Raw genomic sequence first — 24,784 nt, forward strand, 5'->3', positions numbered from 1 at the left:
CTACAACAGCGTGCCACGACCCAATCAACGCTTCTAGGTATATTGCGGACCCGTTGCATTCGTTGAGTAATGACACCGGATCATCTGATAACGTCAAGGTATTCGTTTATATTAGGTCAGATTGAATAATATGAATAGCTATTATGAACCTCATTATCTCACTAATTGCATACCACAGAACTATACGGCAGTCATGAAGTGCAACGGACATTAATTGGACATACAACTTTTCCGCGTGTGATTATGTTTCATTGCAAGACAGACAATGTATAGGCCTACATAAATGAAAAAACAAAAAACAAAAAACAAAAAAACAAAAACAAGATCAAACCTATACTGTGTTTTAATAATTAAAAAAATATTGAACAACTTAGACAAAGTCATTTAGAAGCTGATTTAATAAAAAAGTAGGTTCATCATTAAACATCTTATAGCTTTTGATTTGTTGTCTTTAATTATTATTCATTAACATAACAGTGCTGCTATGTTATTGCTACTGCTCATCAGTAGCAATAACACAACAGTAAACAGAAAAAGAGTTTATCATCACTGAACAATTTAAATCATATATTACAATGAAAAGAATATTCTCGAGATGGTTAGGTGTATAGTGATCCTAATTTGCTGCTTTTGTTTATATTGTTGTTAAACTTAATTTTTATCTTTATTAACAAATAATGATATTGACAATAATAATGTTAAATATAATAATAGGCCTAATAATAATCACAGGCCTAATATATACATAATAATAATAATAATAATAATAATAATAATAATAATAATAATAATAATAATAATTCAAATATAGGCCTAATAATAGGTCTACTACTAACTAATAATAATAATATATTATAGACCTATATATATATATTTAATATAATAATAATAATAATAATAATAATAATAATAATAATAATAATAATAATTTATATTACTTCTTGAACCATAGATCGCCTATATTTTAAAAGTACCTCAATATATTACAACTATAATAGCATTTGCCCTTCAAATGCCTTTTTTTTAATGAAAAAGATAAAAAGTAAACTTTAATTCAATTAAATCAGTATATGGGCTGATACGTATAATGAAAAACAACAGACACTTAAACTGTTAAACATCGAGAAATCGAGAAAATGACAGGGGAGGAGTGTGTCATGGTCCTCAGTATCTTAAAATGGACTAAAGAATTTGTTGTGAAATATAACACCCGTTACTATTAATATAATATTTCGGTATTTATATAGTCGTAACATGCCCAGTGATGCATCTTTAAGAATTAAGATGAAAAATTTCAACAAAGTTTCTCCTGGTATTTAATAATAATAATAATAATAATAATAATAATAATAATAATAATATTAATAATAATGATAATAATAATAATAACTTTATTTAATATAGCGCAAACAATATCCAATTAAAATGATAACAGACGCTGTACAATTTTTTAAAAAATATAAATTTACAAAAGATCAATACTCGATATGTAATATACATTAATAGTTAAAATAGAAAATAGGAACATTAAAAAGTATAGCAATATCACAATCCAATTTAGCACATCAAAAACCTGCATAGCATACAAAAATTTATAAATGACGTGAGAACAATGAGGTAGAACAATAAAACACTAACATTTTTTTAAAAGCGAAATGATAAACAAGACAAGACAACCCAACCGTTACGAAATTTACATGAAGAAGTTAGGTAAAATGCCGATTAATCCTACAGTGCATCATTTATCCTGGATTGAAATAATGTATCTTGGAATAATTAAGTAAAACGCTATGCCAATTAAAATTACAGTACATTATGTATTTTGGAGTGTAGTAGGCAGATGAAGACATGTTATGCTTTTGATATGTTGCTATTTATAATAAGGCATAGGTCTATTCTGTAGAATAAGCTTATTTATAACATTTCGAAATTTTCAACAAGTAAACATCTTAAACATCAGACAAAAATGTATATATTAAATTATTATTATTAGTTACACACACATGTACATTAGCCTTGTGTGTAAGTCTTGTCATCGACAGTTTTTCAAAGGCTCGGCCTATCGTGGATTCTACCACTTCCGTAATATTGTATTAAAACCACAGTAGATATCCTGATTCATGTTGGTCGTCAGGAAGCATTAGAAATCAAAAGATAGTTCAGTGTCAGGGAGATACTCAAAAAATGTTCTGAGTACTTAATTCAATGGTAGAATATGAAAAAAAGGAGGGCAGATATCTAACCGTGGCTAACTGGTGTTAGCCACGGTGTGTGCGCTCTGAACCGATGATCTTTTGGGCCCCGGTTTAATTCTGGTCAGCTGGAGGTCGTTTAAGCCAGGGGTGGCGCCAGCGGGGAGTGCTGGCCTCCCGTCGGGGAGAAAAAGCTCAGTTCGTCGGGGAGAAAAAAAAATTATATGCCTTCGTCGGGGAAATCTACCCCCCCCCCACCTCCTCGGGGGTATTGGCCCCGCAGTACACTATTCGGAAAAGATTAGGGGATTGTCTCCCGGAATATAGTACTGCCCAACTCGCCACCAGAAGGTCTCCACTGGAAATAAGTCTTGGGACTTTCGTGGGTTATCGTCGGTGTTCATCACACCGAATAATTCCAATCCAATCCAACCTCTAAAAACACATCAGAACGTTAATGATTTATATACAAATTTAAATTCTAAACAAACAAAAAAAACATCAAGATATATAAACTGCACATAGTACAGTAAATATTAAAATGGATAAACATACAGTATATAAATTTATTATCCTGTATACGCGATGCTATAAATGGGATCGACATTCTGTTTGCAACGATCTGTACAAAACAAAGATAGGCATATTTATATCATATTTATGGGGATTAAAGTGGCCTAGCAGATTCTCATTGATATGGACTTGGAACCCAGGTGTTCTTTCCGGTCAAAGAGACGAGTGATGGTGGTGGTAGTGATGATCATGTTAACAGTAATAATAGGGAACAATGAAAAGACTTTGATTATGAGGATGATAATTGTGGTAATGGTGGTGGTTGTGTTGGTAGTAGATTAGTAATAACTTAGTTGACGTACACACTACTACTCATACCGTTTATTGCCTGTCGTGTCTTAGTGTCTAAGTTGCTCTAGTGTAAACACAGCTTAATACTGAGACTCCACGAGAAGCCACAGCCAAATCCAAGTGAGGAACATCCAATTTAACTTGACATAAATGGGTGAAAGTGATTGACTACAATGTGTACTTCGATTGAGGTTACTTTCGTGGCCATCGGCTTAGAATATACAAAGAACTGAACATTACTCATTTAGGCCTACACATCCTTCTTCCTATAAAATAAGTCATTTCTTCATGTTGACCTCTCCTTTCATGAAGAGCTTTCAATCGTTTTAGACAAATGTTGCATTGAACTTAATTTTAAGTCAATTATCCGAAGTTGAAGTTTATATCGAATTGAATTCAAACTTTTGCTTTTGACTTAATGGACTTGCTCCACTATATCTTGGTAACCTAAATAAGCACCATTTTTCATCTCGTTCTTTTCGTTCATTCTCCAAGTATTTACTTCACGTTCTTAAATCAAAGCGCAATTGCTATGGTTGTTGATAATTTTCATTAGCAGCTCCCTGATCTCTTGAACCCCCTTTCTTTGGAAATCAAGACAGCTCAAAATGTTGGTTTTTTTTGTTTGTTTGTTTGTTTTTTTACTTTAAAAGCAGACTTAAGACTCACGCATTTTCTATCTAGGCCTAGATCTCTCAAACCACTAAACATTGATTATTCTTTAGAAAATTGGCGCTATATAAATTTGTTTGAACATCGAACATTATGAACATCTTATTTAAATGAATATATAAACAGCTTTATTATTTGTTGTAATTTTAATATGGTACGTATTTATAATCGTAAATTAGTTAATGTGCATGTATTCAGTCTCACTATAATGAAAGTAACCGAATAAAATCTAGGCCTAAACTAAAACTAAACTGGCTGGCGTCAGTATGCTAAGCACGTGGTATTCAAAATAATATTGACCTACCTGTATGTATTGACATACAGTATATGACATATCGATATAATATATATAAGGCCAACATAATTAATACAATATTAATATAATATGTAGACCTACCTAATGATGTACCGTATTGGTACATTATTACATACAGTAAATAGGTAGGCTTATAATGCTAAAATATTCTTATCGTATAAAAATCGTCTTTAACGTTTTCATAAAATTCTAGGTGTTCTTCATCTTATTACAGTCAGAAAACCAGAATAACGTTTGTAAATAAATTGACGTTCAATAAAATACCAGTTTCCTTAAACGCCAAAGACATTATAATGGTTTTCAAAGTGACGAGTCATTATTGTAGGTTGGACTCATACATGTTCATATGTAAGTAGATATGAACGGAACATATAACATATCTGGTATAATAACAACATGATGTAAGATGATACAAGTGGGACTGTCTCGTTTCATAAATATTTATGTACACAATTAGTTTATTTCAGGAAATCAATTCTATCCCGAATTGCTTTTTGATTGCCAATAATGATAATGATACTAATACATTATCAATCATTTTAATGTAGGCCTAATTATATTCCAAAAAAGAAAAAATAACTCACCTGTGGAACAAATCAGATAGCGTTATTGTCTGTAGTAAATTAGGTTGATAAGTCCGCACTTAAAGTGTTTACCTGCTTATTGTGCTGTTATCCATCCATAAAATAGCGGCTTCACACACGATCGAGTCTGCAGCGCTTACCACAACGCCCCAGTACCTTCGACACAAGGAAGCGATGATAAGGCTGCAACAGCTTGTGCTTCCTCTACTCTGTTCACACTGACTTTGTTAAAAAATGAACTCCTCTTAGTATATTGCCCATAGTGCCGATTGCAAAACATTATCATAAATTCACGCAAATAATAATAATAATAATAATAATAATAATAATAATAATAATAAACAAAAACAAAAATAACACAAATCCCGTTAGTATCGTTTATATTATTATCATATTAATTGAAATGGGGATACAGTGATTATTGAATATTATATAGAAAAAAAAGATATTAGGCTTTACGAATTTTAGTAGGAAGTACCGGAGACAGCTCTTTATAAAATTTACAGTACAGTTCTGTTTCATAACGAAACGCGTTCATGAATAATATTGTAAAACCACAGCATAATGCCTATTATACTTTATTGACCATTAATACCTGTAATGCTTCAAGTCTTCTCTTGAGAGCAACAAGTGTACAACTTTCGGTGCTAAGGAATGTCGTTTCCGAGACTAATCTTCATAATTACGTTTAATGCCGTTCAAAGAATACACACGACGTCACGGTTTTCAGTGGTTGAACAGGTATAGAGAGAATGTCAAGTGACTGATTAAAGATATACGTAGGTGTATACTGTAAATATAAGCCGCCATAATAAATTTCTATCAATTACTTTACTTCTAGGTACATAAGATTTCAAATAAGCAAAAATTTCTATTGTAGAGTATACTTTACTTTGTATACTGTTCTTTGGTATATATTTTGAAATGTGACACGCTAACTTTATAAACTTTCAAAGACGGATCGCGTACTCCACACCTGGAGTGGTTTTAATCGATTCCTTAAAAATGTTTTTTTTTTTTAAAATTCATATGGAATTAGGTACCACCACCGATAGAGATGTTTTACGTTCAATCTGTCTTTGCCTGATGAATATGAACGCTTTATTTTGCAATTGGCTATCATATAGGCCTACGCAGAGAGCAGCCCCAGATCATAGTTTGCTAACAGCCATATGTAACTACATGTCATACAACTTCTTAGGCCTTTCAAATAAATTATCACTCTACCCTGTTTAAAGTAATGAAAGAAGACATTTTATGTAAATTGCAACTGTTAACGCAATAAAATACTTTTCCCCATGTCACAATGGTACGGTAATGAAAGAGACATTTTGTTAATGTAGAAAAGAATGTTACATGACTGAAGTGACAATGTAATACTTATGAGGGCGCCATTTCGGTAAAATCTGAAAATACTACGCTATTGTATCAAAAATATTGGTGACAAAACACAGTTTATTTCTTTCCTTCAGTTACATGTATAGCAACATTATTAGTGCCCAGTGGCTGCCTGGATGGATGACAATAGAGAGAATTATCCACCGAGTAGCACCTAATAGATGTACAAGGCTGTGAATCAAAAAGCTGCCTGGACGGATGGCAATAAAGTTAGTCATTCTCCTGGGCAGATGTCGGTCCGGTCCGCTAGTTAATCACGATCTAAAGTAAATAATAAAATAATAATGTTATATTTATATAGCGCATATTGCACATTGCCCCTATGCGCTTTACAGAGAAATAATATAGTAAAGTATGACGTAATTACAAGCGCTGGCGTAAAGTAGAAGTAGAAACTTGACAACTGAGATATAGATCGCTCTATCAAGCATAAACTTAATAGCCTGAAATGGAAGTGGTTGAGCCACATTCATCGTCTTCTTTTAAAATAAGACGCTTTTAATGTAGACGCAACAGCTGGACTTACCTTTAGCCTTGCATTTACGTCTTCAAATCTTATTAATGATGATCATAAATGGTTTGAAAGAGTGCATAGTAAATCGCAGAGAAAATTATTATATGAAAATAAACCATTACTTGTTTGAAAAATACTTAAATGATAAAAATCACGTTAAGGGAGTAAGCTTTAAATGTACAGCTAGGTCCAACTGTTTAGATCTCGATGGACGACAACTTGCCTGGTAAACTATGTAGATATGGGTCCATTGAAAATACAGGCCTCCCTGTAATTGGTGACCACTTCCAATTAAAGACCACGTTTTGTGGTCCCAAATTAAAAATTTCCTTTTATCTATATTATTCTAATTAGAGATCAAAGCTGCTAAAGACCATGGAACCCAGGTTTCAAAAGTGGTCTTTAATTGAAGGGAGACATTTTGGAATGTTCAGATCTAGAAAATGTTAGGTGTTGAGTTTTTTTTTTTTTTTTGTTTTTTTTTTTAGATTACAGCCCCCCCCCCCCACCACATTGGAAAACATCATACAGGAACACTAGCAAATATTTTAATGGTTCGACTGACCTAAATCTTCACACTACTTACTCGACAATTTTTTTTTCACAACACACTACACATGGTATTATTTTTCGATAAATTCTGTAAGATACCGGTATATTAAAGATGAATGGACAAGACAAGCTTAAATATTAATAAACCCTGCAAATCATATTAAATTTTGTTTACAAATAATTATTAGATTTAAGTGGTATTGCTTTGGTAGAGGTAATGTAGGCCTACTTGTTTTTTTTTTTGGTCTAGTCTGAACAGCTTCCCGACTGTCGAACATGGCGAACATACTGGTTTTACCTGAGCATTTTTTTATGATGTTTGTATGTATGTCAACTTGTATTATATTTTGTTCATTTGGATGAACCCCAGATTCGATGGACAAACTAGAACAAAATATACATTGTTGTGCACTTTTATGTTTCATTTTATATAGTTCTAAAGTTTATGTTACTTGGATGCACCGAGCATTCGTGTGCCACTGTCAAAAGTGATTAAAATACCGTACAGTAAATTGATTATTATTATTATTATTATTATTATTATTATTATTATTATTATTATTATTATTATTATTATTATTATTATTATTATTATTATTATTATTACTATTATTATTATTAAAATATTGCTCTCAAAAAAATATATAAATGTATTTCCGATAATGATACAAGAGGAAAAGAATGAACAGTTTCAATAGTTGCAGTACCCATACATTTAAATTAGAGAAAAAATAAAAAATAACTTTCAATTTTACCATTATAAAACAAACTCAGTGCCCAACACTGCTTGTTTGCGGCAAGATGAATAAGGTTTTCAAGATCTTTTAAGTTTATTAATTGATTGATACAAGCAAAACTACGCCACCAGTTAAAACACCGATTTCACAACTTTACTATATTACATATTACAGAGGGCGCTATCTACCAAAGTGTTGGGGAGGGGATCGTCATTAGGCCCTACAATCAAAATTGCGGCCTTTGTAAGAAACCGTTCAAAAGCTTGTTTGTATATTTTGATGGAATGTTTTATTGATGATGTGGACAAACATCGTTTTAAATACAACAGAAGACGTAACGGAAGACTCGATCACGCATTCCATTTGATTAATAATAATAGTGTAGTTTTTATATAGCGCACAAATCCATCTAATGTAAGATGCTCAGGGCGCTTGAAATGTGGACTAGGAACTCGATCAATTAGAATCAATTTATAACAGGCAGCTTAAAAAAATAATTAGTTTATATTAATGAACAAGGCCTAGCTAGGCCTACGTTTAATAACTGTCAATTTGATTACATTAGCCGTTTATTGACTCTACCCTACCATGAATTGACTCGCTGCACATGTTGAACTAACTGTTTACAATACCATACTATAAAACACTATGTATTCTTTCATCAAACCAAAGATTTTATCCAAACAAAACCAACAAACAGATACAATGCTAAGAGAAAGTTACAAGATTAAAGAACCACTAAGGAAACACTTTATAATAAAATATTACCTTTGAGGCAAGGCCTAGGTCAAAATTATATATACATGTTGATATATAAATATTACTTAGCAGATCTCATTTTAAAGTAGCGGGTCATTGCTCTATTTTGGAATGTTTTTGTTTTCTATTTTAATGAATCAGATAATTATTTTACTAGCATATTTCCAACGGCGGTGATACTACTGAATATGCGAAAGCTCCAAATTTGGAGATATGGCTTTCGTCGGTAAAGGTTGTCAGGAATGATCAAGGAAAAGAAGTGAGTTTTATAACTTCAAGGAAGAGGCGCAATACAAATGCTTATCCCAGCAAGGGCGGCGCCAGAAATTCCCCGAGAAGCGGTCCAAGCTGCCCGACAAGAGGCCCACACCTCCCCACCCCAGTCGAAGAAGCTTGCACTTCCCCCACCCTCGTCGGGGAAAATTGTATTAATTATGGTATTCTTTATTTAAAAAGGATAATTTGATAGAAAACCATGCAAGTTAAAAAGTCGGGGGTACTAACCGTCTGTCGGAGGTACCATCCCCCTGTCAGGGAAAATCTGGCCCTACCACCGGGGCAACCCATATGATTGCGATGATATACAACACCTCGCACATACGGTAGCACTGCTCACACTAAACAGTTTTTAATCCCCAAAATTTCACAGGTAAGGAAGGCATACCTTAGTTGTACTTTCGGTCGAGATTTCATTTTCCCCGACGACCTTTGCTGGAAATTTCCTGACAGGGTGGTGGACTGTCTCTTATACACATCTAGATGTGTATAAGAGACAGGAACTGCCCAAAGAGGTCCTTTGCCCTCCTGGGCCCCCTGTGTACTAGTGCTAGAATACAAACAATTCAGTGCGTATGGTACGTACATCTAAAAAGAAAGCATTCTCGACAGCTAGTCGTTTTGAGGTGTTTTCATATGCGAAGTTACATTTTTTTTTTCATCTATGAATCCAGTAATAAGACCTGCCTTATTCTAAATGTCTTCGACAACATCAGTGAGAGTTATGTAGAAAAATACAAGGTGCATTATCGCCCTCACCGACCAAAGCAGTCACTTCCGCGTTTCCAATTCCAAAGTCTTTGCAGATCAATAATTGACAGGCCCTTATCCTGGTGCACAGCAAGGGACAAATTAAAAAAAAAACCCTCAGAAAAGGAAAAAAAAGTTTACATTTCTAAGCAAAGAAAGCCAAACAGTATTGACGAATATGCGTTCCATTTGTTAGATGGCGCCCCCCCTTAGTATAATGGTAAATTGTGTATAGTTGATTGATTTTTTTTTTATGATGGACTTCGTCTCTTTGGCAGTAAGCAGAAACGTTTTGCTCAGTTGAGATGTATTGCCATAGTAGCAAGTCATAATACTTTAAATGACTGACTGGTAAAACAAAGCTAAATTGGTTTTTATAAAAATAAAACCTATAGAGTTTCCGGAGGAAGCATATGACCTTCAGTCGGCCTTGTATATTTTTGAAGTTTTCTGTAAGCTCCCAGTTTAAATTATCGTTAATAATAATTCCTATATCTAGAGTCTTTACTTGACCACCCGTTTCGCGTTTTTAAATCAACAACATTTATAGGGTTGACGCGTTGTGTTGCCTATGAATGTCAAAACCATCTCCTCAGTTTTTATAATATATAATTTTAAATAATGGTCATACAGCACTGCACAGATTAGCTTCAAAGAATGTGGGTTAATTACCAAATAGCCAGTAAAACAACATGATGTAATCTGCCTATAGCAAAGAGTTATCGGAGCTTCAAAAGTTCTTGAGGCACTAAACATTATTTTCTTTCAAGATTATTATAAGGAAAAATTGATGATGATGATGATGATGTACACTCGAAAACATATTCAATTCAATTCAACCAGACTGTAGTGACACAGCTATGGTTAACATATTCTTAAAACTTGCTCCGTAGATTTCAGTGTAGATTATATGACTTTGCTGGGGAATCAGGATAGGATGGGATGGGATGGGGAATCGTGTACTGGTTTTGTGACATGTCTATAAAAATTGCGTGTGTACGATGAACCACTTACAGAGAAGAAAACGGATTGTAGGCGTACTGACCAATATGTTAGTAAAATTGTCATCTTGTCCTAGTCACACTTTGTATTCGTTTCGGTTATAAGCAAAGTGATCGGAAACACACTGAAATCAGTTCATAGTAGTGTATGAACGCAATCAGGGAGTCATGTGCTGACCTTATAATATAAAATATCCGATTGTGATCATTGGCCTACTATTTGTTAAACCTTGGTGTGTTTTGCTGGTCAAGTATTATTTTTAGATATAGTCAAAGTCGATGAATGCAATTATAGGATTGACACAACAATAATACAGTTCATGAAATTATCTTTATGTCTCAAAATTGTCCTTGCAATTCAATCGTATAATCGTAGGATATAGTTTAGATTTCGGTTTCATCGACACAATGATAACAATACATACCCAATTATATCACTCTTATGTAAGAAATATCAATTTTTTGTGAGTACCTGCACGAGTGGCGTTGCCGTAATGTTACCTAGAATTAATTAATCCACATTACTTTTTATAAATACAAAGTATCATAAAAATAATAAGAGAAAATTTTCAAGCTACAGAAAATCATAAAGACATAATTACTTATATACAGTACCGGTATAGGCCTATACAAAATGTCCAAAATTAATGTTAATAAACTCGTTAACTCATGACAATTTCCGCACTGTATACGCGTAAGACATTGTTGTTGAGATATGCGTAAGACATTGTTGTTAACACGTTACCTTTGACAAAATATTTGCACTAAGCGTATTCCAGTAGTTTAAATGCTAGGTTTGTCGGAAGTGACACAGGAATCTGGCGGAAACCAATCCCGCTATTGACTCGGACACTATATAGTACGATATACCGAGTAAGGACTTTAAAATTACCGACGAGTTGACATAAACAATTTGATTTGAACGACTCTACGTTGCCAATACTACTTTTTTTCCCTGTAAATTTATATTATCAAAATGATTATTGCACTGATAATAATATCGTTTCTTTTGGTATCATGCAGTGCCAAAGTGGATTTTCAGAATCAGCCTGTAAATATGGAAGTTATACTTGGGAAAACGACCGAACGTTTCGATTGTGTTTTAATTGCATCTGATATTTCTGAGTTAAAGGTTGGCTGGATTCATACGGATCTTAAAATGATAGAACGAGAGTACACTGTAGACGAAATCACGCAAAAAAATGAAAGGTACCACATCGTCGGTGATCCATCTATTGGTGATTTCTCTTTGCTAGTTTCAAACACAACTGAGAGTGATGCTGGAAGTTTTCGGTGCCGAGTGCGGCAAGCAGACGGTGTTGTTGTCAAATCTTCGAAAGGTATTCTCACTATTTTATTCCCACCAGCTGATGGGTACCCAAAGTGTAATTTCAATTCAGAGAATGACGTTACACTGTTGAATTGCATGGTGAATTCACAAGCTTCTCTTGTCGATATTACTTGGACTAGATCAGGAGAGACAAGCCCAATTGCAGAAGTTTTGAAATCAAGAGAACTTTCTACTTCGTTTACATTAACAAATAATGACAATGGAGTTGCATACCAGTGCAGAATCCGTGGTAATTCGGTCGACAGCGATCGGTTTTGTAATATAACTCCGATGAATCAACCTCCTATTGCAGAGTTTCGTTTTGGTTTAACCCACACAAGCACAAAAATAGGCGGCAATGTCACTTTAAAGTGTGATGGTAAAGGTAAACCATACGTCTCAAAACTTAGGTGGTATTATGGAAATCGTCTGATTGAGAAGACTTCAGGAAAATTTAAACTGTCGATGGACAAAACAATGCTTGAAATATCAGGAATGACAGAGATGGATCATGATAAACAAGTTACGTGTGAGGTAAGCATACCATCAGGGCTTGCCACAAACGTTACGAGATATATAAATATCTACAAAGTCGTTACCATAAAGCCCCAATCTATACCACCGGCAACTCAAAAAATCAGTGGTGACAAAAGTTTAATAATCCTAGTGACTTCATCAGTGGTAGCTATATGTATTTTACTGTTAATAATTCTTGCCATGTCGTACGAAAAATTTAAAAGATTATCACATGCTAGAACAGCATACCCAATAAACAGTGGACTTTTTTTAGGGATGCAAAACAATTCACCAAGGAGTTCGACTTTACAAAGTTACCAAAGACATTCATTTGCAAATGATCTCGGCATGCTGGAAGAGTCTGCTAAAATAGCTACTTTGCCAAACCAATCTGGTGGCTTTCAAACAGTCATTTGTTACCAATCAGGACCAGATTCTCCTGCTATATGTTATCCTGTTTCAGCGCCTGTGTCTGAGAAAGCTACAGATTCTCCATACTTTAAAAATACAGCCAAGCATAAAAAATCAGCATCTTTTTCATGTGAGAAGCAACAACGTGACTTAAAATGCAAAGCGCACAACAACTCTGTTCAGTGCTCATCAATGCATTCTTTAAACAATGTCTACGACACCATATCATCTGGAAAAAAAGCACATGATCGCACCGGTTCAATTTAGTATTGTTATTTTTTAACATATTGTAAAAATGTTCTATTAGGAATTTCAACTTAATCTAGCTATTTTATCTCTTATAATGTAAATAAGATATTTAATACGTGGTAATATTTTAAATAAAGTAAATATTAAAAATTAAAAAAATAGATAAAATGTGAAATATAAACTTGTACTAAGGCAAAAATTAATAATCAATTAAACATTTCGATGTTATAATCGTTGTACTTCTAGACATGCTAAATAATGAGCATTACAATTGTTAAAAAAAAACTGTTCTATGTTCTTGTAAATATTTCGAAAGAAGTATTTAGTTTAAACAAATATTTCACAATTTCTTATAAAGACAATTGGCTTTAGGATTATTGAGTTATATTTTTGTGTGACGTCAGACATGGCATGTTCGGAGAAATATTAAAATTATATCAAAGCACAATTTTTGATCCTGTTTGAGGAATTTGTATGCCAATTCCTAACACGTAATTTTAATGCGCATGAGTGTATAATGTAGAAAAAAAATCCACTTTAGCAAAATAAATATAAATAGTGAAACAAATATTCATAATGTTATATAATTGTTTGGAAATTATTTATTAGTATTATATCATATCTTTTATATCATACCATTTTTCATCAATATTTAAACACTTAGGATACAAAACAGTCAGGAAATTCCTATATTACAGATCACCTTAGTCACCTTATGTTGGTAATTTCAAGTTTGGTAGAGCGCAGCTACAAAAACAGTAAATCACATGGAAGAGTGACGCGCAGTTGATGCAATGATCTTAAAACCAATACCTTCAACAGAATAGCAAGTCATTTAAATTTAAATTATTGTTAAACTGTGAATTAAAACAGTCAGATATAAACAAAATTGATATTTATAATAATTATGAGCTTACAATACATAATTCATGTATTTATTCAAGTTTAAAAAAAACACAAATTATTTCTGAAATATCTACTCTACAAATTATGAATAATATAAAAAAAGTAGATACTTTACACAATATTATATTCTTTGAAGGGAAATAATATACATTACATTGGTTAAATATTAACCGCCATGCTACATTTATAAAGGAAAAATTATATGTAGTTTGATTATGATTATATATATGTTGAAAAAGCCTGTTGTTTTAAATTTTAAATCACTTAATCACGAATATACAAGATAATTTAGGGAATTGTTGAAACAAATTCATCTGGTTGTTTGTAGTAGTAGGTTGTAAAGTTATTTTAATCAATAAAAGTGAAGACGTACTTACAGAAGATTTCGAGACCTGTCACGTCTAATTTTCAACTGGCGTCTCATTAATTCAGTTTTGAACATATGAATAGAACATTTGAATTAAATCAAATCATTTATTAATTAATTTTTAGAGATCTTGTCATTTATTGAGTTTGACAAAAGTGAAAATATCCATACAATTCCGTTCTCAAATTGCACAAATATTACATGTAAGTCAGATAATAATAAAACAAAATTATTACAATACAATCAACGAGAACCGGGAGACAAAGAATAGAGTACACAAGAAAGAAGCAACCAAAGAAAGAATAACAAAAATGACCAAAGATCAAATGATGGACGGGACCAAACAACACAAATAAACGAGAAGCGACTTTCAAAACAACATGGATACTATATAAGGCCTCGATAATAAAATCCATTGGAATCATTACAAGTTAGGGAACAACCAGGAAACTTAACAACAATGAGTAACGTACATATGTTCATTAACTTTTTATTCCACAAGAACCACAGCCTGGTCTTTTCCACATCATTATCAAGATCCACACGCGTCCTCCTTTTCCAGACAAACATTTGCCAATGGCTCATCCTGAATACTGACTTGTTTAAATCTTCCTGTCATCCATGATGTAGTCATATCTTTGATTCCTTTTAGTATATAATAATATACATATATATACATGTATATATATATATATATATATATGAATCATCAAAGAAAGGTAAATTTGATTAATATATATATATACATATATATATACATATATATATACATATATATACATAAATATATACATATATATATACATATATATATATACATATATAAATTGCATAAATTAACCGCAGATAAGAATAATTGACATTTTATAAAGATATAGTAAAATAAATAATACACTTTAGTATTTAAATAGAAATAGCGCCACCTAGGATCTGTCTCTTATTATATATATTTTATATATTCTATATATATGATATGAATTATTTAAGATTCCTTATATATAATTGATTGACCTAATATGAGGTCAATCGATTATATATAAGGATTAAGACTGCTTATATATAATTGATTGACCTAATATGGTAATCGTACCATATCGTACACTACTTTATATACTTAAAAAAGAAACTGCGCTCAGATACTGGTTCTTCCTTATTATTACAATGTTATTTTACAGGTAATTGATTTCAAATATACTACGCAATGCCTTGATACAGATGCAGATTATTACCAAAGGCCTAGTATATACACTTATTTGAATAAAATAGATTTATGTCATACAACACACTTTGTTCAACTGTCTCACATGACTTTCAGAACTATATAAAGATGACGAAGGCCAGAGGTGAAATGTCAGTGAATGACTAGCGGAAGATACGCTAATCCTCTGAATTAGGAATATATCAACTTACAGTTATTTTAGGGTCAGATGGTATCAACATGGTTGTGTTCTATATAATAGTGTACACTATAATATATACTGTCTCCTATACTGTCTCCTATCAAAAAAATAGTAATGCTTGTAAAGGTATGGGATAAGTTGATATACGTAAATTGACGGATAGTGGGTTGCCAAATCAATATATGTTCAGACATAAGACAACCGTAGCTTTGTTATTTCAAAAACTCTATAATAATACAATTTATTTGTCATTCTAAGAAATATTTGCCAGAAAAGAGAATAAATAATTAGCCCGAACAAGGAACACTTTCTTCCTTACACAAAATTACAAAAATAGGACGGTACATGTTAATATATTCAAAAGGCAAAGCTAAAATGAAGAATTTATTAACTTCAGTATTTTGTAAATTATTATATACTTAATCTTCATTACTGTTTTGATTCCATCATCATCATTAGCAGTAAAATAATAATTGTAGTCAGCACAATATCCACCAATGACAGTTTTGTTTTTTTTTTCAATTAAGATTGAATTTTTTATTGATGTTTTTGTTTTGTTTTTAAAAATCCCTGAAATGACACTAGTGCATTGTTTCCACTTACAGAAGTTACGCCTTTGAATTGCTTCCTCTCTCTGTATCCGGTTAAAAAGATCTTCACAGAGGATTTCAATACTGACTTTGTATGCGGTGTTAAGGTACCAAATAAAATAGGAAATGATTCAAATACAGCGTCGGTGCTATTTTATACATAAATCGACACCACACAATTCGTCTTAAAAATCGTAATGACTGTTATTCAAGAAAGATGCTGATATTTATTCAAGCAATTTCACCAATCACGACTCGATGTTCTTCAAAAATCCAAGCTATGTCAGACAAGATATACTGTAATACTGTTGGTAATTTGTATTCTTGATTTAAGGTAATTTGTAATGACGTGATAACACAATATTGCTAACAAATCAACCAGTTAATGCAAGTTTTTTAGAGGAGTAAATACCAGTCGAGTAAAATTGATTTGATGTGATTTTATTGCAGTTGTAACATCCTCATAATAACTGTTTATTATTATTATTTTGGAAGATGTTTTACCGGATTATGCTATTTATGGTTACTTCATATTATAACTTTGAAGTAATATCAGGAACAATTAATGTTGAGTTTGTGGAAGACCCTTCAATGGTAAATACTATTAAGGCAGTTTACGGAACAGTCGCCTATATTCCGTGTATTGTTACTAGCAAGGAAATTCCATATTCTGTGAGATGGTTTCACGATGGTTCCGAAGTATTTGCATTTCATGATGATATCAGAGTTGGTATAAGAAAAGACAGATATAGTTTCCCGTCAGGGTTACAAAATGGCAACTTTACATTAAAGATCAACGATATTAGAAGAGAGGATAACGGCACGTTTTACTGTATTGTATCCTATAAAATTGGGTCAGGAAAAAGTTCAGGGCATGGTAGACTTCAGGTGTATATACCACCTGATGATGACTACCCACATTGCTCGCTTTTGTATAACAATGATGGAAGTCCCAAGCCAGGGGATTCGGTTAAATTGTCATGTATAACTCGCGGAGAAGATCCGCTTATACAGCTAAGCTGGTCGGATGCGGACGCTATAGTTATTCACCACGAAATTACGAACAATCTTATTAAAGCCGTCAGCTTACGAAAAGAAGATAATGGAAAGCCGTATACATGCTCAGCATCTGGGCTTGCCGTAGATCCTCCAAGAACCTGCACAGTAACCCCATTAATGGTGAGTCCCACGGTAGCGTTTAAATTAGCAAAGACCGATGTATATGAAGGTGAAAACATTCAGCTAGAGTGCCACGGACAAGGATTACCTGTAATTACAGACTATAAATGGTACTATGATGGTCAATTTGTAGGCCAGTCTTTTGAAAGATTTCAACTCTCGGAAGACAAGACTCGACTTGTTGTATCATATATTACTCTTAGTGATAAAGGCAAATACGTCACTTGTCGAGTGAGCGTAGCTTCAGGTTTGGCAAGCAATGTGAGTGAAGTAATTCAAGTGAGGGAAATTGTAACTAGCAAGCCAAATTTGCCATTAACGCCGATTGAAGAAGATAACAGTCTGCTAATAATAATTGGAGCTTCTCTAGGCTTTGTAATTTTGATTTTAATTCTGGTTATTGTGCAACTTTGTTATAGAAAAGTGCGCGATAGGAGGCAGCTGCATCTTCAATATCAGGACAGCATGTATGAGGAGATGAATGATTCCCGGTGCGATCGAAACTCCTTCGATAAATTGAGCATGGGAAGCCTAGGAGGCATAAGTCACATAAGTGGAAATCAGTACTTGTTCCATATTAATTCTCGGCCGGGATCACCTCTAGAAAACAGACGTCATTCATGTCACTCTATAACACCTCCGTTGAGAAATTCATTTTCACCTTCTAGGGCGAGTTCTCCATATTTAGACAGGCGATCATTCAAATCAAGCAGGTCGAATACACCACCAGAAACGCCGAACAAGACAGGGTCACCAGCTTCGGCTTATCTCTCTCCAAGAACAGCCAGTGAATCGCCATTTTTTCCGCGAAAGTCTTCAGTTAGAAGATCTCCATCTCCACAGCCAATTTCACCAGCAAACGGCGTAGAGCCTCCGTTTCTGAGGTCTCTTCATGATCACATCGTGGCTGATCCGGCAGTACCAAGTAAGCGGGTTATGGAGATTAAAGCCTCTGAAGGAATACCACTTAATCAAGTAGCATCGTCAATGAAGAACGAATGTTGTGGTTCAATGCCGCATCTTATGGAAAAAGCTGTTGAACAAACTTATGAAGAGATGCCCTTAACAAGAAAGGTGCGAGATTGGAGAACTACTTCCTTTTAAATAAACTTTTTAATAAACTCAAATATTTAACAAGTAAATTTCTAATCAAGCTGTAAATGTTGTATTTAATAGTAGTATCAAGAGATAACGATGAATTGCATAAATTAACCGCAGATAAGAATAATTGACATTTTATAAAGATATAGTAAAATAAATAATACACTTTAGTATTTAAATAGAAATAGCGCCACCTAGGATGTTTTGGGTTTGTTCGATTGGTAATGTTGGCATTATTGTACTTAATATTAGATATTAGTTTTAGGAAATTTTTCTCTTCCAGTGTCATTCCATAACTGCATTCCAATATAATCCACCTATTAATCAATATTACATTACCTTTTGTAAATGATTTTATTAAAACATTTATGAACCTTTAAAAAAATCTATTAAATCCATCATAAATAGGTTACAATTAATTAAAGTTAGATAAACAGGTAGAACAATGATAAATGTTATAATAATTATATGATTATAACAACGAATACAAGAGATTATTTAATTAACAAATACATGGCCTTTAAACCAATATATTTACAATGCAATTGTAATCATAAACATTTTACTTCGAACGTTGTTTTATTGTCCCGAATTATCAAAAATCGTAATGTTAAAATTATTCAAATAGGCCTACTACAAACTGTTCACACTAATGTTTACATTGTATGTGAAAGTACCTGTGAATTGCCCATATATGACTACTATGATGATGATGTCATATCACACCTACATGAAAGGAATTTGTCACACCTTGTGAGTGTGGGCAGAGCTAAGTAAGAGAAAGCTTGTTCACGCCGTCTGTGGCAGTTACAAAATTGTCAATCACCATTTTATAAAGTGATATAAATAAAACTCTTTTAGGGAGCATAATTAAAACTTTTATTAATTAATGTCCTCTGATAAAAAAAAAAATACCCTCCATTCTGTAATCGTAAGCCTGATAAAAACAGTTGATGTACACAACACTAAGTATTTTTTTGTAAAGAACATTATTCGATCCAGATTATTATATTTTTCGCAAAATTTAATGCAAAAGAAAACACAACATGTAGATGTAACTTGACTTTGACATTGACATCATGGTAAGTTTATTAAAATATCACAAAAAAATGTGTGCTGATACATTGGAAATATTTGATATAAAGGGCAACAAATTAATTGTGATGTTGTGAAATGCATTAATAGATATAATACATGGTTTCCCCAAAATGAACTAGAGATTAAAATTGTGCCTAATTGTAAGCTTGGCGATTACTGGGTAGTATCCTTGAGGTTCTTATCAGGAGGAGCAGCGTTCCCACTTTGGACAACATGGACCTCGACACAGTTTTGGCTGGTGCAGTAATTAACCCTTTTCCTCATACTAAAACATCCTGTACAATGCCTAGACCTACTCCTGTCAGATGTGATCCCATCGTTCCCTCATTGAGTACTCTGTAGTTTTCGTAGATTCACGAAGTCGGTAAATAATGTAGAGTAATCAAATTGTAGCTATTAAAGACTATTTAGTGTCTATTGTTAGTGTTATTCCCACTTCCTAGCATTCTTAAGTTATGTTATTGTTAGAGAATTACCGATAAACCTTCTCTTGAGAATTTTTGGTAAAATCGGACTTTCGTTAGTAATTGCAATTACCTACGACAATGTAGTCTGATATATCAATATACAAGCTGTAGCTAATATTGGATTTCAAATCAATGGCATTGTTGAAAGTTTTAGACCTACCATTGACGAAGTAGATCATGATATGTAATAAGTATAATAATTATTTCAGACATGAAAGACGTTACAATAGGTTGATAAAACATACATTATAATACGAAATCTGATCAAACATTTTCTTTTGAGTTTTACAGACACAATTTGAATTTGGTAGGCCTAAGTGTATGCCCATTTAAAATAAATTACAGTGTATCCTGGATGTAGACCGATATTACAGAAGAGTAAACAAGTGCATTGGACGCCTATGATTCTATCAGCGTCCTAATGATTATTGGTTTGCCTACTCATAAATAGGCCTACATGAGAAATGTTAAAAAGAAGTTTGGGAAATTATGATAAAGGTTTTTATTTATAAATTCACCATTCATTTAAAAAAAAAATTTGTACAGATATTTAAATAAAAATAAAATCCTAAATTAAAAACTAGTCGTTGCAAAGAACATAGGAAAAGTATTAATTAAATAGGCAACATGGTAATTGTTGTTGCAATTTTCATACAAACAAATAAATATACAAGGTAATGAAATTTCGATGAATATTTATTTTCATTTTTTAGCTCACCTTAGACAATATGATCTTTAAACAAGGCAAAACAACTTATAGAATTATTCATCATATGCTAACAATGAACAATAGACAACACCAACAAGAACATATTAAATTATGCAACACAGCAATCTATGTCCTTGGCGAACTGAATGATATTAAGAAATACACTATGCAAACTATGACATTATTATTGGCTCCGTAAAGCCCTCGTAAACTGTTACCGTACTACAGTTTGTATAGGCCTATACATGTATGCATAACTATTCCAGATTAAAGATTCTTTCCTTCTCAATATTATAACACAATGTATTTAGATTCTTTTCCTCAGTGAAATATACAAATGATACAAAAATACAAGTATATATACATAACGATACTTCGGTAGATTTTTTTTACATGAGTTGCCAGATTTGAATTAAGATTTATCAGCTCTGCCTTATGACGTCAAGCCTGCCAAACATAATAAAAATAACATTAATATTAGCCTAGTGCAGAAATAGAATATTATAAGATACTGCATTAAAATAATGAGTAATATCATATATTCCTTAGATAGTTTTTCGTATTTAGTATCTTCTGATTTCATCTCTAAAAATGTATATATAGATGCGCGGATATTCCTGTTGTTGCCAAACGTCAACAACCTTCCCTCTTCCTTATTTTGACAAATCTTGTCAAATGTTATCAATTTATATCCTTGGTGAACTGAAAGATATTAAGAAATACGCTTTGACATTATTAATTATTTTTGGCTCCCTAAAGCCGTCATAAACTGTTGGTCGTACCATGGAAGAATTAGTTTTGAACTACAGTTTGTATAGTCCTATACCTTCTATTTTCTCTATGATATAAGTAGATTAAAAACTCTCTCATTGTCAATATTATAACACGATGTATTGAGATTCCTTTCCTCAGTGAAATATAAAAAGATACAAAAATGTATATATTTTAAATGATAAATAATGATAGTCCTACAGTGTAGGTACATGAGTTGCCAGATATGAAAATTACCAGCTATGCCTTATGACGTCACGATACGAGCCTGTCAAACATAATAAAAATAACATTAATACAGTTAGCTTAGTGCAGATATAAAATATTATAAGATACTGCATTAAATAATGAGTAATATCATATATTCTCTAGATCTTTCGTATTTAGTATCTTCTGATTTCATCTCTACAATATAGGATATATATATATATATATATATATATGTATATATAGGCCTATACCGGTATATATATATTATATATATTTTATATGATAATTTTAATTATGAGATGCGTGGATATTCCTGTCGTTGCCAAACGTCAACAACCTTCACTCTTCCTTATTTGGAAAAATCTTGTCAACACATATTGTCGTAAACATCCTAACATGTAGTATACTCTATGAAATAAACGGTTCAATGTATACCAATATATTAACACAAGAGTCTAATAGGCGTATGTAATTTTGTGTGTTACTGATTTCAAAATAATAGTTTACATGCGTGATATTGACTACGGACTATGCCTATTATTATTATCGTCGACATGTACACAGATAGAGCTAACAAACGTGCTTTAGAATGTAACCATGCAACAAAATCTAAATATATTATATTCTTAAGAGTATACATCAAAGAGTTTATAGGAATAAAAGTGAATTGACTAGTAAATTGTATGAAAATTGTTTACGAAAAAATTGAAAGACCCGATGAGTAATATCTCCAGGGAAGAATTGGAACCGTACAGGGAGACTTCTGAGATTCGTGCATTCGTTGGCATTAGTTATGTTTTCCTTGTGTTAAAAGATACATTTTTACCATGTGCATTTTTGTCAAACGAGTCTGACTCATTTAGGGGCATCGAAGAGCCTTGGCAATTTGCTGGATAACTTTTGTTTGTGAAAGCCTGAGAAAAAAGTCTTTATTGCCCATTTACAGAGATCACAATCGTCGTATTAAAGGTCTTCAACCCTATTTCTATTGTTATTGCCATTATCATCATCATCATCATAATCTGACATAATCAGCATCGTCCTCCTCCTCCTCCTCTTCCTCCTCCTCCTCATTATCATCATCAACAACAACAACTGCAGCACCAGCACCACTTTCCACCTCATCGTCATCACTATGATCATCATCATATCATTATTGTTATTATTATTGTTCTTATTATTATTATTATTATTAATATTAATATTATTATTATTAATATTGTTATCATTATTATTATTATTATTATTATTATTTTTATTATTATTATTATTTTCCATTCACATTCAATAAATAAATTGTCTAAATATGATACAAATATGATGTTATTACTTCATTGAAATCTATTTACGATTCATGTCAAGACCTAGGGTTTGGCAAGCAAGTATCCTAACAGCCGATACTGTGTAACCCGGGACGTTAAGATTGGGAAGCGAGTATCCAAAAACAGCACATCACAGGACATTAGAATTCGAAAATGAACATCCTAACAGACAAATATAAATCACCAACATTCATCATTTTCCATTATTGATTTTGTTTTTAAAATGTTTATCAACTCGTGTTAAACGGTATATCAAATTATAGTATATCAGTATAGATATATATCAGTATATCAAAGTAAAAACCAAAGCTCACCAAAATTGTGCCTCATTCATCCAAGTACTTAAATTGATGTTATTTTGCAGAGCGCCTAAAGTTATGTTACCAGAGGGCCCGTCGCTGATTGAGATCTCCTGAGAATTGCCGCATGAAACCATTTTGACTGAAGAATACATTTTCATGTGGCATAGACAAGTGTTGAAGCCTCTTTCGGGCTCCGAGTGCTTGAGGGACCCGTTCTCTGCCGACATTCTCCATTCCTACTTGTCGTTATTGTTGGAATTCCGAGGGCCTTATAATAAATTTCAGCCTCTTCATCCTTGAGAAGTTTATACTGTTCTATATATACTAGTTTTAATAATTTTGATGATCTGAAAACGTAACGTCATCTTCTACCTATTGGGAACCATGCAGGGCCCCGATAGGGCCTTGTGCGCCTTACCCCATGGAAGCCCTAATATATGTAACCATACAAAAAAAAAATTGATTTAGATTATAAACATTAAAGTTTAAAGAGGAAAATCCTTGGATTCCTAAATTTAGCTTGGAAAAAGTCCATATTTTCTTTGAGACAGGACATATCTTTGTTGACATTCCCGATGACAAAACGCAGTTTTACTAATAAAAACTAACTAATAACTAATATGTGATTTGTGTCGACTTTGTTTACATAGCTACGGATCAATTTTAATATTGTAAATTTCGACATATATTGACATGAGTCTACCCGTCAATTATATATAAATTTGGAATATTGTTATGCATACCAGTGCCTAATATTGACGTTGTACTTTTAAGTTGAGAATAATATTTCAGACTAATATTTAGGTCCTACATAATATTTAACCGAGTCACGTTTGCAAATGGCAAAAAAATAAACCAACGTGGTATTAAATTAGTCGAAGGACAATGACCAAACACATTTATATTTTGTTTGAAAATATGATCATTAAAACTACAGAATCATATCCTCTCCATTTGTTCTAAGATAATAATCTTTACGGAGATGTCATGGTGTATAATTATGTCTAAAACATTGCACAGTACAGTACTTGTAACCGACTTTTTCCTGGAATATGCATTTGGCTCTTGACAGGGGCAGAAGACGGGAATAGAGATGAGAACGGTGGTTAAAATAGCCACTTTAATTTGATTCGAAGGACATAATAAGAAAAACAGTTGTACTATTACGATACGTCCCCGTTTAAATTTGAATCCATGAGATAATATATATATCTGTCTCTTATACACATCTCAGATAGAGC

At 32.6% G+C, this 24,784-nt stretch overlaps 2 protein-coding genes across 2 annotated transcripts in view; one reads left to right on the plus strand and one right to left on the minus strand.

Annotated features, from left to right (window-relative positions):
• Positions 1–4,835, minus strand: part of LOC117120858 — a 20,585-nt gene extending 15,750 nt beyond the window's left edge. Inside the window, exon 1 of the mRNA XM_033265951.1 lies at positions 4,629–4,835. The gene's annotated coding sequence lies outside the window, so the exon portion shown is untranslated. The remainder of the gene's footprint in view (positions 1–4,628) is intronic.
• Positions 4,836–10,966: 6,131 nt separating this feature from the next.
• LOC117120841 lies at positions 10,967–20,483 on the plus strand. The gene is made up of 2 exons (XM_033265929.1): positions 10,967–13,138; positions 16,843–20,483. The coding sequence occupies exons 1-2, from the start codon at positions 11,592–11,594 to the stop codon at positions 18,665–18,667; spliced, it is 3,372 nt and encodes a 1,123-aa protein (XP_033121820.1). The 5' UTR covers positions 10,967–11,591; the 3' UTR covers positions 18,668–20,483.
• Positions 20,484–24,784: the final 4,301 nt, after the last annotated feature.

This window comes from Anneissia japonica, unplaced genomic scaffold (genome assembly GCF_011630105.1).
Source record: "Anneissia japonica isolate Jap-2015-1 unplaced genomic scaffold, ASM1163010v1 scaffold287965_len1858130_cov191, whole genome shotgun sequence".
Classification (NCBI taxonomy): Eukaryota; Metazoa; Echinodermata; class Crinoidea; order Comatulida; family Comatulidae; genus Anneissia; species Anneissia japonica.

Excerpts from the sequence above, each read along its gene's own strand:
- LOC117120841 (XM_033265929.1), top strand. The coding sequence starts at position 11,592 with ATGATTATTGCACTGATAATAATATCGTTTCTTTTGGTATCATGCAGT. Across the intron at positions 13,139-16,842 it reads GATCGCACCGGTTCAATTTA|TCCTCATAATAACTGTTTAT; the intron begins GTATTGTTATTT and ends GCAGTTGTAACA.